The sequence below is a fragment of the Malurus melanocephalus genome, unplaced genomic scaffold, assembly GCF_030028575.1.
Source record: "Malurus melanocephalus ecotype Western Australia unplaced genomic scaffold, MMel_1.1 scaffold_42, whole genome shotgun sequence".
In the NCBI taxonomy this organism is placed as follows: domain Eukaryota; kingdom Metazoa; phylum Chordata; class Aves; order Passeriformes; family Maluridae; genus Malurus; species Malurus melanocephalus.
In genome coordinates this window covers 2,468,788-2,481,777 of record NW_026623274.1, presented here as the reverse complement: position 1 = coordinate 2,481,777, position 12,990 = coordinate 2,468,788, and the positions used below count along the sequence as shown (strand labels likewise).

General features: G+C 47.3%; 1 protein-coding gene across 1 annotated transcript in view; it reads left to right on the top strand.

The window, feature by feature from the left end:
• Window positions 1–12,990, top strand: part of MARCHF4 (membrane associated ring-CH-type finger 4) — a 90,903-nt gene that overhangs the window by 51,407 nt on the left and 26,506 nt on the right. Inside the window, 1 exon segment of the mRNA XM_057364788.1 lies at window positions 12,259–12,414. Within this exon segment, the coding sequence (XP_057220771.1) occupies window positions 12,259–12,414 (156 nt within the window).

The following is a 12,990-nucleotide window of genomic DNA, read 5'->3' as shown; positions in this document are numbered from 1 at the left end:
AGCTGGGCCCAGAGCCTGCTCTGCCCATGCCAWCCCCAGACAGCTGTGCTTCCCATCTCACTGCAGCCCACGAGGAGCTTCTGTGGCTGCCGCAGGTATTTCCCATTCCTGGAGCATCGCTRTGAATGGTGATAGCTGGGTAATGAGTTTCTTTAGTCTTGCTTGAATGCTTTCGGCTCTGCAGACACAACTTCTCAGCGTTTGACACCAAAGAGCAGATGAGTAGCTGATTACACACTGCCCTGCCCTGAACACAAATAATCAACAGTTAGTGGGACTTCTTCCAGATAATACACACGTGTGGATAGTGATCATTTCTGTGCTCATCTAACAACCACAGTTCTGCAGAGCCAAGAATAAAAACCTAGGAGCTTTCAAAAACCTCTTTAASTGGTTCTGGCTTAATAAAACCCAGKAGTGTTGCACTAAAAGAACTCAGCTCTTGAGACTTGCAGCCCTGTCCCCTTTGTACCCATGACACCCAGGACAAAGCACTGAGAACAGCATCCCTCTTTCCTCTTGTCTCTCCAGTGACCCTCTTCCATCCCAGCTGCTTGCAGCATGAACTGTARTGAAGGAGTAATGAGTCTTGGCAGAATACAGCAGGTCACTGTCAGGGAGGTGGGCTGGGCATTTTCATGTTCTTCTTGGCTTGGTGCACCAGAAAGTGGACTACAGCAGCTGGGTGGATGTAAAGGACAATCCCATCCTAAAARCTGAGTGCAGGTTAGAAAGACAATAAAATCTGCACCACTGGAACTCGGGTACTGGACCCTTCTTGTGTGGAGTCACAGCTTGCTGAGAGAACTGATGAGTTGTTACAGAGGAGATGGGTTGTTTCGGAGGAAGGCAGCCTACCCAACAGCTAAAGGAGGATGCTGGAAGGCTGCAGACCAGTCTGACTGGACGTAGTTCACTGAGCCAAACTAATCCAGGTGTGGTTGGCTGAGCTTTGCTTGGCACTGGCAGGTTCTGTATCTGATGCAGCAAATCCCATGGGGAAAGAGCAGGAGAACCAATTTGACAAAGCACAATAAAGACCAATAACAGGTAATCATTCATATTTCAATAGGACATTTTTCGTGCTGAGGGATACAAATGATTTGACCACTTTTTGGAATTCAGCCCCCTCTGGAGTGAGCTGTGCATAGCGTCTGACATTGCCTCAGTRTTGATGTATTTGTTAGTATGTAAATTGCCAATCAGTATATCTTCAGAAGGTTATTGCCGAGTCAGGTGATAAATCAGCCCTATATAATGCTTAATATCCTACACTGATACTGCTGAAACCTCAAAGCCCTGGCCCTGTTTATRTATACACATCTGTGTGTGTGTATTTCACTTTAACACAMTCAGTAAACCTGGTATTCAACTTGTGCAAAAGAAAGACTGGAAAGAAAAAAGAAAACGGCCTCTATAGCCCACTTGATTAATGTTGCAGCTATTCTTACATTTATTTCTACCTTTCCTCCTTTCTGTTTCATACTCTGCCTGTGAAGGGGAATGCTGGATTCCCAAGGAAAACACAAGAAGGCTTTCCAGGAGGCATATGCAGGCAAAGGCTGAAACACRTGGATTTATACAGCTTCATATACAGGAGACCTTTTGCCAGGGCAGCATTGAAAAACTCATAATTAATGTTGTGCAGCTTCCCCTGGGGACAGTGCAGCCAGTGCCACTGGTACTTCTGGCTCTATCCTATTGAGCTGCTCTTGGCTGGAAAGTTGTCACACTAGGCAAAGGGATTTGGGGATTAAGCTGCCTGTTCTCTTCCCACGGTGTATTTTTGCTGCACTTCAGCTAAGTGGGCCTGTGGGTTTATGAGCTCTGGACCAGGCTCCTGCGGTGGCGGGGWGGATGGTTCTGAGAGTCAGCAAGAGCGTGCTCACCCGCCTCCTAATGCCAGCCTTTCCCCAGGGGACTTCACCTACTTTCCCAGGATGCCTTGGAAATAGAAAGCAAATGAAAGGGCAGTGTGATCACTCTTGTCATGACCAAGTGGTGTGAGTCCCCCTGCTTTTATCCTCTCTCTTATCCCATCACTTACTCAGGCTGCTCCACGCTGCCACTTCCATCAGACTCACAGCCCCCTGACTGCYCCAGGGTGTGACCSTGAGCTGCCAGCCCTGCAGACACCCCCTCCCCAGCAGTATTTCCCTGGATCCCACTGGAGAGGTGTTGCTGGAGTTTTGCCAGTTGGGATCCTGAGTGGCGTCCGTCATCACGGCACGAGTGCATCCTGCAGGCAGCAGCTCTGCTGCTGCTGCTGGCAGACACCTGCAGAAGAAACCCTTTATATTTATGTCTGGTTTTTAGCTCACTGCCAGGAAAGGCAGTTTAGCTTCACTCTGTAGCTGCATCATTTTGAAAGGAGTTGCTTCTGCCTCCAGTGCACGTTTGTGCCAGCAAGCGTTTTGACTTTCTTCCAAACATTTAAGTGACCTTATGGCAGGACTGAAAGGCGAGGCTCTGGAGCTCCACCACCCTGTGGACCCTGTGGGCCTCTGTTCTCCCCTCTGCTGCCTCCTTCATGTATTTTTATTCAGCATCTCTCCTTGCAGGGTTGCCTGAGACATTAGAAAGAAATGCCTTCACCACTAAGACGATAAGGAACTTGATCTCACAGAAATTGGGATGTTCTGAGAACCATTTTAATTTYTGCTAATCAGCAGATGAAAAATGAATTGCTTCAGATGTCATGTCCTATTGCACRAGTCTCGTAACATTTGGAAAAACCATAACAGAGTTACCCAGTAATTGAAGGGCTCTACATGAGTGAACTTTGTAATTGCATATTCTTCTCCTTGAGTCTGGGAGGCAGAAAGGAAAAGCAGATCAGGCCACGTCTTAATGAAACAGCTCAGTCCCRCAGCACTAGCGAAGCCAAAAGTAAACAAACCACGCTCATTATTTTATATCGCAGCTCCCCAAACAATGCAGCAGCCCTGTGTGTGCTGTGCTGTCTCCCACCTCACTTCTGCTTTCAGCCCTCTGCCAGGCTGTCCTCAGCCTTCACCCCAGGTTCACCCAAGGCCAGCAGCCCACATTTGAGCTCTGCCTCATGCCACAMACAGCTTTGGACACAGACGAGGCTTTGGAAGGGTTTCCATCTCTGAGCTGGCAGTCTCAACTGGCCCAAATGGAGCAGGAAAAGCTCCTCCATAACCATTCCAATCCAGAACCTGTTGAKACAGTCCCTCCTGTCATGTCCTCATCTCCACTCCCACCTGGGAAACACTGCCTTTGACTAGCAATGATGTGCTCWGTGCTTTTGTTTGTACCTTATTGGCTTCCACTTACTGCACATGCACATGGCACACCCAGTTCCCCACCCTACTGCCCTCAGTCCTGACTGGGGGTCACTAGAGGGTATTATGGCAAATGACAATCCTCAAATCCTGGCTGCCATCATTTTCCACACCCCTCCACTGATGAGCTGCTGGTGCCAGGGCAAAGCAGCTCTGTAGCAGTTGCTGCACTTCTGTAAGAAGCATCTCAGTGCTGTAAGGCTGCCAGTAGCACCTGGCCCTTTTCTCATTCGTGAAGAAAACRGGAAGATTAGGTAAATATTACAGAGTAAAGATTTTCTCAGCTGTAATGGTGATGGGGTTTTCAGCTTTCTCAGAGAAAAAGAAAAAAGACAGCCTATTGCTCTGTTTGTTTCACTGTCTTTTAAAGTGGGGTGTATCGTCTGGAGAGTCAAACTAGCATCCATTTCTGTGGATTTTCCATGGCTGCTCCTCAGCAGCTGATGGCATAATGTTTTCTGAAATGGCCATTAGCTGAATGTCTTTATGAAGAGCTTCCCAGGGAAGTAGCTGCAAAGTTCAATTTGCTGAATTATGAGTACATCTCGGGTAAGAATTGCATTGTACAGTACTTGCATTCTGAAAGCATTAACTTTATACTTTGAGCTTAGAGATAATAGGGAATAATTGCTACTTTTTTCATGAAAAAAGAAGTATATTTAGAATTTTATTTAGCTGAAGCTTTCTCTACTGAAAGAGCCACTTGTACCAAAAAAAAGAAAAAAAAGAAAACCTCTTTAATTGGTTGAAAATTTATTACAAGAAGCTGTAACTTAAGGGTACTTGATTTGTGCTGAAGAGTTGTTTGACTTCATGGTGTCGCATCAGATTTATCCCAGCATCTCATCCTAGGGAACAAAATCGAGTTCCCTCTTGTATCTCACACAGAATAAATCTAAGTATTTTCTGAAATACTTTAAATTTAATTAAGAAGAGCCAGTGAAAGAACAGTGGATTTCTTTTTCAGAAGTAACTAGATTGTTCTAGCTCTCAAAAGGTTGGGGCCTATGGTAAATCTCCATAGTTTAAAGCTCTCTGTACTCTGGGTGAAAGCTCAGGAGCTACAGACTAGGACATTTCTACTCTGGGATGCTGAAACAGCTCCACTCCGTTCAGGACAAGTCTGGAGCTGAACTACCTGCAACACCCAAGTGCCATGGGGTGTTCAGGTATCCTGATTTCACGTGTGCAGCRCTGTGATTTCTGTGCACTGAAGGCTCTTCACTTAATTGTGCTATTATCACACCTGATGAGGCACAGCAGGTGATATTTGAGACATTTGCCTTCTGATTCCTTGCAACTGAGCAACATTTAGTAAGAATTACTTAAATCAGCTAATCAAAAACATGTTCAATGACATTAGGATGAAGTGGGCTGTAGAACACATAAATAATTTTTCTTGTGAAAATCCTTTTGTAGAGAGAAAAGCAAATAAATACCAGTGTGATCTATATAGCACTCTCTGCACCTTGGGTTTGATAATTAATTCCTGATTCCTTATTCCATATTTCTGGTGAGGTTTGACTTTGTTCTAGTGAAACAGTTTTTCAGGATCAGTCTCAGCTTCTTCATCACAGTTTGCTGGTGGCAACAGCAGCAGGGCAGGACTGCTTGCAGGTGCCTGTGTTTGCTGAGGAGCTGATTTGCTCTGAGGACTGACTTCTTCTGATTTGCTCATCTGCTCTGAGGAAAACTGATGGGAGAGGGTTCCTGTTCAGAGGAATCTSCTCTGAGAGAGGCCTGTGTGCTGGCAAGACCCACGTGCAGAGATGGAGCTCAGCATCTTTCCTCTCAGTTAAAGGGACACTTGGGGACTGTCCTCTCTCATTTCCCTTGCAGTGGTTGTCTTAAGTGAGAACCAATACCCAGCATCCCTTTCCATGTCTCTCTTTTCCTGGCCAAGTGGGACTTAAATCAAATGTCTCTCTGCCCTTCACCTTTCACTGGCCTGAAACCAGGTGTTAAAATACTCCACAGCTCATTGCACAAAAAAAAAATGCCCTGTGATTCTGTTTCTAACAAAAATCCATTTTTTCTGCTTTTTTAAAGGAAATTGGTATTAAGCCATGAGACACCCAGTCCTTCCTGAACCAGCTCCCTTTGGCCTTTACCAGTGGTGGCAAGGAAGTTCCCAGAGCTGTTTGATAGTACCAGCCTCTGTGCAGACACGTGAGCAAGTTACTGAAAGATAAATATTGAAGCAGCCCTAGCCTAGATTAAATCCTTTTTTTTTTCCTTTTTATAGTGAAAAAGGATCAGGTCATCTCCAAATATTTTGCATTAAACTGCAACTTTCCCGTTTTTTCTTCTGTTATCCAGGCAAATGTGCCCCAGCTCCCTGACAGTTCATATTAAGCTCAGCAGAGCTGTGTTCAATCACCTTCCCCTGGAAATCGGTGACGGAGTGAGGGCAGAGCCACCATTCCAGACTGCTCCAGGATGAGTCACCAGAGCAAAGGCTCCTGTCTGAGGGAGCCACAGCCGCCTCTCTAATGCGCTGGGCTTTCTGCACCCAGGACTTCTCTTCCTCCTTGTTTCTTTTCGTCAAGAGCTTTTATTCCTCATCCTCGTTTCTCTCTCCTGCCCTCCTGCCCTGCAGAACTCTTTAAGGTTTTAGCAATTAAGGRAAGGAAGAGAAGCCATCCTCTTTCCTCCTCCCTGGCAGAACTGTGTGCAGAGGAAACCCATCCCTGCTTCCTGCCTGCTGGGTCTGTGGCACTGTGGGAAAGGTGGAGTGTGGATGTTGCCCTCAGGCTTTTCCAGCGTGGAGCCATCCCTGTTAATAAGCAGTGGGGATCCCATGGGGGCCCAYGGACAGTGCCATCAGGGGTCTTGCTTTGGAACATCCTGCTCAGATGTGGCTGAGTCGGAGCAGGGCAGTTCAGTAAAGAGGGCACTGGTGCAGTGGTGCAGCTCAGGGCCTTGCTGGGATTGTCCTGTTCTTTGCTGACCAGGGCACAGCCCTGGGATGGCACCAGCCTCTGCCCCAGATCCCTGCACTGCTGYTGAGCATGAGGGTGCAGGGATTTTTCCCACTGTCTGCCTCCAGCACAGCTGAGACTCTTGAGTCATCTGCTGTAACCAAAAAAACCATGTTTTGATTTAAAGCATGGGCAAGCTTCGCTCCTACTCTGATCAGCAGCCAGATGAGGTGATGGTCCCTCAGCTCTGCAGTGACAAAAGAGTCCCCAAGGGGAATGGTAATGCTCAGAAAATGGAAAGTTTCCCTTCCCACTTCTCCATCCCACTCCCAAATTTTGAGCTGACACCTCTGTCATTGTCTGTCTCAGCAGTGGTGACAGGCACAAAACATTGCAGGCGGCAAAGAGCAGAGAAAACTTAAAATTTCCCTTGTCCATGTTAAAGCCGAAGGCTGTGGGCATCAACTGCTCAGCCCAGGTCAGGTCTCTTGTGGCAGCAGTGRGATGAGTTTTCCAGCAGAAGGAGGATGCAAAGCAGGTCCCACCYTGCCCTCCTCGCAGCTGTGGCTGCAGCCTTTCATGTTTTCATCAGAGAGGTGCAGAAAAAGCCTGAGCAGCCTCAGYTCTCCTCGCAGGTGCCGCAGCAGCAGCCTCCGTGGGTGGAAAGGCAATTTGTGTTGTTTTTGGAGCATCGGGAGCTCTGCAGACGTGATGGCTTTTCAGACAAGACTTGCTCTGGAATAAACACTGGGTTTCAGCTCAGGACCTTGTGAGACACATCCCTCTCCCRACCAGTGCCCACACTCCCAGACATCACCAGAATAGTCCTGATGGTCCTGAGGGRTGTGTGATGGTTTTGCTGGGTGCACTAAAGCTGAGATGCCTGTCTGCTCACACCCAGCCTGCAGGCAGAGAGATGCCAGTGGCTTGTTGCTGGATTTCTCCTTGCCCAGTGAGAGTAAGTGCCCAATTCACAGGGCTGCCAGAACAGCCCATACCCATAGAAAATTGCAGAAAACCCTGAAAAAAAAGCAGAACTGTGCCCCCCCCACACCCATCTCAGAGCCCCCAGCTGTGGCTGCTTCTACTGCTGAGGGGATGAAGAATCCTAGAGGTGGACCCACGCCTCTACCACACCTGAGTCCTGCAGAGATGTGATCGTGACCCAGCAAGCTGCCAGGACAAGAGCACACACCAGAGATTTCAGCCAGRCAGCCTCCGGCTTAAAGTCACAGCTGAGCCACAGAATCAATTGTCCAGAGCTGATTTTTCTCCAGTTCTTTATGGGGCTGCATTTTCTCTTGCTGTTGGCGTGGGGGTACTCATAGCACCCCAGGGCATGCAGATCTTGCCTGCCATGGGCTGTGCTTCCTCTGCATGCCACAGAGACACCAGGTCTTGCAGGGGAGCTGTGGATTGAGCCAGTCCTGGTCACAGAGATGGCAGTCTGGATGATTTCTTTTAACAACTTCTTGCTTTGATTTTTCCGGTAGGTTCTCCAGATATCACAGAGGTGCCCAGTGAGGGTATTCCTCCAGCTGGGTCAAGAAAAGTCTCTCAGCAGATTGTTGTCAAAATGGAGATTGGGATCAGCACCCAGCTCTGCTGAGGAGCCTGGGAAATACCATCCCACCAGAACTGCATACAAAACTGTGTCTTGTGCTGTCCTGACAMCACAGGAGACCTAAGTCCACTCCTCTGTGAGAGAAGCTCCCCCAGTGCTGGAGAATTTCATGCAATGTAATACATATATGTACACACACACACAGGGATATCTATTCCATGTCCCTTGTTGCCTGTAGCTGCCTGCACAGTGCTTGCASGCATGAGGAAGCGTTTGAGATGCTGGTAATAATGTGTTTAGTTCAATAGGGTAGAGTGGTAACTCTTGTAAATGTGTGAAGACAAAGTGATCATTCATACATGTTTATTGAAGTTTAACAGTTCTGTAACAATGGGCTTCTCTTTGCCATTGGACTTAATTTGTTTGTAATTATGTTCCTAATGTAGAAATCATTTGGCATTTATTTGCCATAATAAAACTTCCCATTGCATTTAAGCTCAATGTGAATATTTCAGTATATTTAGAAGACACAGCTGAAGACCTGAAATTAAATGACCCTGGCTTCCTTTTGCAACCAAGACAATCTCAAATAAATGTTAGCAGTCAGATGGTAAAGTCCAGTGTACAGATCTGTGAGAGCAGCAGCTGCATGTAGACACCCAGAGAGAAATGGCAGCCCTTGTGATGGRACAACTCCCTCAGCATCTTCTCATTGACCTGCTCTGGCTCAGGGCACTGCTCCTGTGAYTGATGCTTTTGCTACTTGATGTACTTGAGCAGGGAAAATGCACAGGTGAGGAAAAGCTGCAGGTCTCAGGATCACCATCAGCTATCCTAATATTCCGTACAGCTTGCATTGGCTTTCAAAATGTTTACTTTAATAGTTGTGATATGAGGATGTTGGTACCGTGGCTCTTTCCAGCTGCACTGGTGCTGAGGAGCAGCCCAGGCACCAGCTGTAGGTCAGCACAGCTGGGCCAGTGCAGAAGAGGAACCACATCCTGGCCTGGTGACACCATCATCCCCAGCTCTGCCCTGCTTAAGGGACACTGGGTGGGCAAATGTGCTGTACTTAATTTGCAATAACAAGAACAGGCCTGGGAAGCACATTCCATGTCTGCCTGCTGGAGGGTGAGCAGCTGCAGCTGTGGTAGCAGTGTGTGGATGGGCTCCCAGCACTGATAAATGGCAGATAAAAGCCAGGCAAAACACTGCCACCAGCACTCAACAGGGGTGACGCTGCTCCTGACGTGGTTATTTTCTCCCTGCATATACCAAGCACCACAAGCACGCACTGGCAATAAATTTTTTTTTCATCCTTTTCAGCACTCCTCCCGGTAGGCTTAAAATAGCAGGAGTCAGATAATCATTAACCAGTTTGACATATTGTAAGGGGTGCAGATTGGGAATCCAGAAGGAGAGGACAAAGCTGGAGCAGACCTGCACTATCAGTGCATTTCCAGCAGTATTGCCTTCCTCAGGGTAAAGCCAGTCCAGCCTGGCCTTGCCCTTGCTGCTCCTCAAGACAATCTCCTATCACAACCAGAAATAAGGAAGAATATTATATATAATTGCTTAATATMTTACTCTTACCAGAAGTAGGGAGGAGTATTTCTTGCATATATTGAAATGGTTATGGCTGAGCCAGAGCACCCTTCTCTTTTCGTTAACTCTATTATTTTCTAATTTAAACTTGGGTAACAGCAGAGAAAAAAAAAGGCAGGTGCCCTGAATCCAAAGCACACTTGATTTGTTCAGAAGAACAAGATGGTACTGAGCAAGCTGAGGAGAAAGCTAGTGGAGAAAAAAGCATTTCTCCACTAGTTGTTGACAAAGGAAAAATGCTGCTTAKGTTCATCCTAGTAATGGGATATAACTCTTCAAAGGGAAGTTGCAAAAATAAGTGTTGTGAAGTAAGGAAATAGACCCTTCAAAAGGTTTTTAGAGAGCAGTCCCCAAAGGGAATGGKTGGGAATGCTGATGTTTGAGCCCTGGAGAATATGTTGTACAGAGCCATCTTCTACAAACCTGCAAAAACAGGCGTGGGGATTTAATTTCCATCTCTAATTGTTGTGATCTGTGTCTCACTTTGGGTTTGCTTTTGTGTTCCTGTAGCTTTTAGCAGCAGAGGAATCTGTGCAGCGAAACCTTCCTGTGTATCACAGCTGATGCTCTATTCCTGAGCTCTTTGTACAGCAGCAATGAGACTCTTTTTCCTTTGCTGTACAAAGGATTTATTCCTTTAATATGCCCCTGGTGTTTGTTTTTATGCTGGTACAGGAGTGCATGTGCGCGTGTGTGCATGTGGCAGTGTTTTACAAATGCCTGCTGTGGACAGAATTGGGCTTCACAGTATGCAAAAATAGCTGTGTGCCACATACAAGGATATAATATTTCACACGGCTGGAGAAAATGTGATAAATWGAGTTTTTGCAAGATTTGCAAAAATCGAGTTACTGGGGGATTCATCTCCACAGCTGAATCCTGAGGTTGGAGGAGCTGGCAGGACTGTTTTGGAGCATCTCASTTAGGGAGGGAGACTGGTTTCCCTTGGTGCTGTAGGACGTCTATGAACACCTCTTGGCTCTGAAGAGAGAAGCTCAGATTTCATAGACTCTTTTTATTACTGAGCCCCAGAAGCCAACATGAGTCCAGGCTGCAGCTACAGCTTTTCCCCTCTKCCATTGCCTGGAGGTTGTTGCTCTTAGTTCCTGCTCCATTTTGTTCCATGCCTGATCCCTCGTCATCAGTGCCTCCAGCTGCTTGTTAGACAAAGCCCAGGTCCTGCACTCACCATTTTGAGCCCTGCAAGAGACCCTGGTGTGCAGTGAGGTGGAAAGGCAGGGATGCTGCAGAGCTGGGAGGTTTCTGCATGACCTCCTTGGTGCTGGGGTTTCACTTGTGTGCTGAGGAGTGAAGCTGCTGAGAAAATAAGGCACCAGGGACTGAGACGAGAAGGGCAGACCAGCAGAACCAAGCAGTGGTCCTTGTACCAGGCTGGCTCTTGRTGTAGAAGGAAGTTTGGCAAGCAGGGAAGCGAAGAAGCTGTGCCAAGCTTCCCTTTGCATCCTGTCTGGCAGTACCTGCTCTTTTGGGCTCCTTGTCACACCCCAGTCTCAGCAAAGGGCACAAACATGCACAGCTAGACCTGAGCTCCTCTAAGTGGACCTCACAAGGGGAGTTTGAATGCCAAATGTCAGTGCTTATTCCCACAGGAACTTTTCTCCCATCTAATCCTTCCCTGCTTCCCTTCTTCTGGTTTGTCATGTCACTCCTTTCCAGATGGAAATGGTTCCCAGAGCCTAAAACCCTCCTTCCTCCCCCTCTCCCTTTTCATCCCCTCCAATGTGTAATGAAAACCACTAACAAGAAGAGCCAAGGCTGGGTTTGTAACATAAACAGTTATTTACAGTTTTGCTAAAATTTCATGGAAGATGACATTTTTAGGTCAYCTAGCTGAAACAAATGAGACGATTAACACATTCGCATTAGGTTTCGTAAAAAGAGTTATCACTCTTGCCCAGTGTGGTGCACAGTTCCTCAGGTCCTGAGACCTGATGTAGTGACCTAGAAGCTGAGACAGTTTCCCACCAGAATTAGCAAGAGCAGGATCTGGTTCATAACCCAAGGCAGCTGGAATGGATGTCTTTTACCATATCCAGCAGTGTCCAGTGCCAGGCTCTGTTATCCTGGTGCTCCGTCATGATAATGATGAGGCTGATCTGGGCCTGTAAGAGCAAATATCTTCTCCCCARTGCTGAAAGTATGATCCAGCCTTCCCTGTCCCATAGATATTCATATTCTGCCRTTAAAAGCTTTTTAATCTTGGAGCACAGCTAAATACTATATTGGAGTCTATCCTGTGGCTTTTAAACACTAAACAGTGAGGAGTAAAATGTAATGGCTCTCTTCTAACCTAAATAAGCGATGKCAAACAACGATGGTAAAATGAGCTCCCGAGCTTGTGTGCAGAGAGGAGTTTAGTCCCATAGTGAACAGGATGATAGCAGATGGATCAGAATTATATGGGGTTTTCCTGTCTCACAGCTATCCCCACCACCAGGCTCACTTTCTAGAACAGGTAGCAGAGAGACAGAAACCTGAGCAGGGAACCAGTGGCGTCTGGTTGCCAGCAGGGGTGCGTCCACTGGTTGGGGTTGGTGTGGGTCCTCTGGAGTCTGGTAAGAGTTGTGCTCATCTGGCTTTTCCTTCAGTKGTCATAAGGCATGTAAGACTCCAGAATCTGAGTCCATGACATCCCTGCCAGTCCCAGTTCACATCAGCTAAGCATTATTCAAGGGAAAAGGGGTGGAGGCAGAACGATTGCCTAAACCAAACCAGGGGGAAAGGAAGAAGGTTCACATGGTTGGATGAGGGAGCTTCTGCCATGCTGTGTCACGTGTGCCATGCTGTGCCATCCCTGTGGGAGGAGGGAAGGCTCACTGATGCTGTCTGTGTGTTKCAGGGGGAGTTGCTGAGCCCGTGTCGATGCGATGGATCTGTGAAGTGCACGCACCAGCCATGTCTGATCAAATGGATTAGCGAGAGAGGCTGCTGGAGCTGTGAGCTGTGTTACTACAAGTATCACGTCATTGCCATAAGCACAAAGAACCCTCTGCAGGTAAAGGTACTAGAGACATTTCAAAGTCTATTTATTCTTGATTCAGTTTTTGTTTCTGGGAGCGATTGGATTTTACCTCTGTGGATTTTCCTTCCCTGTACACAGGGACCTGTAGGTCTGAGACACTTAGAAATGGGGGCTGGTCCAAAGAAGCCCTACGTTCTCAGTGGTTTTGGGGACATCCTTCGGGAGTCTGCTTTTTCTGTCCTTGGCAATTCCTTTATTCACTAGTTGAAAATTCCACAAAAGTGCAATAACACCTCACAGCCATTCAGATGTGTCCATCCACTGGAGACCACAGGTATGCCTCTGACTSCAGGGGCAGGGAGGGACAGAGCTATTGTGGGATTTGCTGCAACAGAGCACACAGTCTGTGACTGAGCAGTATGCTGAGACTCCACATGTTCATAGTTGTGTCTTTAATCCTGATCCGCTGCTGAGGCTCGGCTGTGTTGGCACGAGGGATGGAGGAGGCAGATGGAGGGTTCTTAGGGCTCTCCTCTCTGATCTCGCCACCTTTTTCACTTTACTGCTCTCACACAATCATGGCACAGCACAACAGGTGTTGACTCTGGT